This window comes from Phaenicophaeus curvirostris, chromosome 5 (assembly GCF_032191515.1).
Source record: "Phaenicophaeus curvirostris isolate KB17595 chromosome 5, BPBGC_Pcur_1.0, whole genome shotgun sequence".
Lineage (NCBI taxonomy): Eukaryota > Metazoa > Chordata > Aves > Cuculiformes > Cuculidae > Phaenicophaeus > Phaenicophaeus curvirostris.
In genome coordinates, this window is record NC_091396.1 from 64,780,843 (window position 1) to 64,784,909 (window position 4,067).

Here is a 4,067-nt window from a genome sequence, read left to right on the forward strand (position 1 = left end):
TGTCCAGGGCTCAGTGTTGGGGCCAGTCTTGTTTCAGATCTTTATTGTTCATCTGGATGAGGGGATTCAGTGCTCCCTAGGTAACTCCGCAGATGACACAAAATTGGGTAGGAGTGTTGACGTGCTTGAGGGCAAGAAGCCTCTCCAGTGGGATGTGGACAGGGTGGATTATGGTCCGAGGTCGATTCTATGGGGTTCAAAAAGGCAGAATAGCGGGGGCAGCACTTCAGTCCCAACTGCCCCATGAATCGCTCCAGGGAAAGCCGCTGGAAAGCTGCCTGGTGGAAAAGCACCTGGTGGTGCAGGTCAACAGTGGCTGAGCATGAGGCAGCAGGGGTTCCAGTGGCCAAGACGGCCAAGAGCATCCTGGCGTGGGTCAGAAATGGTGTGGCCAGCAGGAGCAGGGAAGGGACAGCTGAAAGTCGCTGAGCTGGGGGTGGGGCTGGCTGGGGGTGAGCCCGTGGTGTGCTCCGGTGCCCGCGGTGTGCTCCGGTGCCCGTGGTGCGCTCCGGTGCCTGTGACATCACAAAGGACGAGAGAGCACGGGGCAGGTTATAGAGGCACCGGCAGGCAGCCCTGGGCAGTGCGGCGTGGGAGGGTGGTGAGTGCACACGTGGCGGGAGGCTGGGCTGGACGAGGGCTGGGGCGGAAACGTGGCTCCCAGGGAGGGTCGGTTCTGCCCCAGCACCGAGGCCCCAGCCGCTTGCAGGAGCACCTTGGGCAGGGCGCGGTTCAAAGGCATCGCTGCCTCCCAGCTGCCTCGTCCCCACTCCTGCCTGCCCCAAAGGTCTCTCTCCCCTGCCACCAGCTCCCTCCAGCCCAGCCCCTCTGAACCCCTCTTCTCCTTCCTCCTGCAGGCCATGGCTGCCACTTCATTCCTCGTCCGTGTGTTCCTAACCCTCATCCAGAAGCTGCCCCTGGCTGGGGATGAGCTGGATGAGGCCACGCGTGAGCACATGGCACAGCGTGCCCAGTTTCTGGAGAAGGAGATGGCTCGGCTATGGCAGGAGATAGAGCAGAGGTCCCTGGAGCCGAAGACACAGAAGCAGTGGGACGTTGCCAGGGTAGCACAGCACTCTACTGCCTTGCAGCAGTGGCACCTCTGGGTGATTGCTGGAGGCCTGGTCCTGCTCTTGGGCCTCTGCTGGTGCTTGAGGAAAAGGAGCCGTGCGGCAGACAGCAGCAGCACTGAGGAAAGGGCTGGCTGCAACATGTTGAAGGTGAAGGAGAAGGAAGAAAGTGAAGGGGAAGGTCCTGATGATGAGAGGGATCTGGTCTGGAACTTGGAGCCGGTGGAGGAGAAAGAGGAGGTGGAGGAGGAAGGAAGTGGAGAAGAAGGTTCTGATGAAGAGAGGGATCGGGTCGGGATTTTTGAAAGGCGCTCTTGCAGGCCAGTGCAGTATGTGACGTACAGTCGCCTGATGGTGGAGGATCTGGTGGATGAACTCCTCTCGGTCATCAGAAAGCAGTTGTGGGAGAGTTTCTACCCTGTGCTGCAACAAGCCATCAGTGTGGGCACTTCCTTCGAAGGCTGGTTTCCCTGTGATGGTGATGCTGTCCACCAGCTGCTCCTGCCCCTGAAGGCACCTCGCGGCCACACCTTCAACCTGGAGCTTGGCACCGCAAGGGAGATGCCAGCAGGAGACCCCCGCATCCGCGTGGAGCTGGAGTGCACCTGCACAGGGCAGCAGATGGAGGAGAAGATGATCTGCTTCCTCCACCATTCTCAGATGGACATCACAAAAAATCAGGACCCCAGCCTCCTACACACCCTCTGCACAGGCTGCTACCTAGATGTGCACAAAACTGCCCACTGGTTCCAGAACCTCACGATGTCAGCCTGGAGGGATGTGCCTCAGTTGTGTCGCTACAGCATGAAGACGCTGCCCTCCAGCCAGTCCTGCAGTCTGGAGCTGACAAGTGCCTCTGGAAAAGCCTTCTTCATTGAGTTGATCTTTGGGGTGCGGCACGGAGACTCGGACATCTTCCTAAGTAGCCAGGCTCCAGACGACACCTCCACCCCAAGCACTACGTGGCCAGTGACCTACGCTGCGGCCGAGGCGAAGTTCTTCGAGTACGTGGCCAGGCAGATCCCAGCCGGACGTGTCCACCTTAAATGCCTTCACTACTGTGCCCACGGCCTGAAGGGCACAAGCTTTTCCATCTATGCCTTCAAGACAGCTGTCATGCACCTCCTGACCACAATCCCCCTCTCAGATTGGCACAGCAACTATTTGCTACTGCGGCTGCGAGACCTCATGCAATACATGCTCTGCTGCCTGAAGGAGAAGTGCCTCAAACACTTCTTCCTTGGCAATGAGAACGTGCCCGAGGAGATAAGGTTGCCGCCATCCTTCAGAAAGGCCGAGCCACTCAATCTCTTCCAACCCCTCACACAGGATCCAGCGGCCTATGCCGAGGCGTTGCGTGATTTCAAACAGCTGCAATATCAACTCGTAAGGCTGGTGGGGAGGGGACATTGAAAGAGGTCTCCATGCACAGAGCCTGAGTGTTGGTCTCACAGTTGACAGCAGGCGACATCCTCACACTTGATCTGGAGAGGTAGACGGTGTATTGTATTGGTGCGAGTTTAAGCAAGCGCCTGACTGGCACTTGACACACCACAGGAGAAAGACTGTGCTAAGAACCACGAGGAACGGTGTTGTCAAAGGCAGAAGCAGATACAGAAGAAGATGGGCTTTCTCAACTGTGTTTCCCATCCAAGTTACAAACTGTCCTATTGCAAGTGTCCTTCTCCAAAAAGGGAAGGTGGCCAAAGAGAGCCAAAGGACAAGTGAGGAGGACAAAGAAAGATAAAGTAATGACCCTTACAAGAGGGAAGGACCCTTGACTGGGGTTTGCACGTGAGCACTCGGGGAGTTGCTGCCACACCTCTCCTCCAGAGCAAAAGCGCACTCGGGGCAGTAGGTCCCGATGCAGCTGAAGAGCCCCTTGCGAGGAGGCTTGTGCCACAGACTCCCGTTTCCCCTACACGGCGACCGTCCCCGTCTCTTGGAGAGAACCCATTCCCTCCGGGATATTTGCACTGTACAAAGTTGCCAATAAATGGTGTGTTTGAACAAAGGCTGCGTCTCTGCGTGTCTGTGCATCACTCTCCCAGGGGCCGTGGGCATAGGGTGCCGGCTGCTCAGCTGCCGCAGAGCCGAGGAGCATTTCCAGAAGGAAATGGGGCACTGGCCTCTGCTTTCACCGCTTCCCCCAGCTCTCTGCGCTCCCACGTTGAGCCGGTGGGAATAGTTCGTCCCCCTCCCCAGCCGTGCACGTTGTCTCTGTGTCATGGGGATCCTGAAGTGCCTTCCTTGGGATGCAGAGACAACTCATCCTGGTAGGCAGTAGCTCGTCCATCTATACCTTCAAGACGGCTGTGATGCATCTCCTGACCACCGCAGGCCCGTCAGGCTGGGACATAGTTCCCACTCCCCTGCCCTGGGCAGGGACATCCCACTAGATCAGGCTGCCCAAGGCCCCATCCAACCTGGCCTTGAACACCTCCAGGGATGGGGCAGCCACAACTACCCTTGGCAACCCGTTCTAGTGTCTCACCACCGTCACGGTGAAGAAATTCTTCCTAATGTCTAGTCTAAATCACCCCCTCTCCAGTTCATACCCGTTCCCCTTTGTCCTATCACCACAAGCCTTTAGGAACAGTCCCTCTCCGGCTTTCCTGTAGGCCCCTTTAAGTCACAGTAAGATCTCCTCGGAGCCTTCTCTGCTCCAGACTGAACAACCCCAACTCTCTCAGCCTGTCCTCGTATGGGAGGTGCTCCAGCCCTCTGACCATCTTTGTAGCCTCCTCTGGACCCGTTCCAACCGTTCCATATCCTTCTTACGTTGAGGAATGCAGAAATGGACACAGCATTCCAGATGAGGTCTCACGAGAGAGGAATAGAGGGGCAGAATCACTTCCCTCGACCTGCTGGCCTCGCTTCTTTTGATGCAGCCCAGGACATGGTTGGCCTTCTGTGCTGCGAGGGCACATTGCTGGCTCTCATCAGCCAGCACCCCAAGTCCTTCTCTGCAGGGCACCTCTCAATCACATTATCTGC

General features: G+C 57.4%; 1 protein-coding gene across 1 annotated transcript; it reads left to right on the forward strand.

Annotated features, from left to right (window-relative positions):
- The first annotated feature begins 611 nt into the window (after positions 1–611).
- Positions 612–3,065, forward strand: LOC138720765 (inositol 1,4,5-trisphosphate receptor-interacting protein-like 1). The gene has a single exon (XM_069857111.1). It carries the CDS (start codon positions 861–863, stop codon positions 2,481–2,483), a length of 1,623 nt encoding a protein of 540 aa, XP_069713212.1. The 5' UTR covers positions 612–860; the 3' UTR covers positions 2,484–3,065.
- The last annotated feature ends 1,002 nt before the right edge of the window (positions 3,066–4,067 follow it).

What these genes read in the sequence shown, in the direction of transcription:
- LOC138720765 (XM_069857111.1), top strand. Translation starts at nt 861, where the DNA reads ATGGCTGCCACTTCATTCCTCGTCCGTGTGTTCCTAACCCTCATCCAG.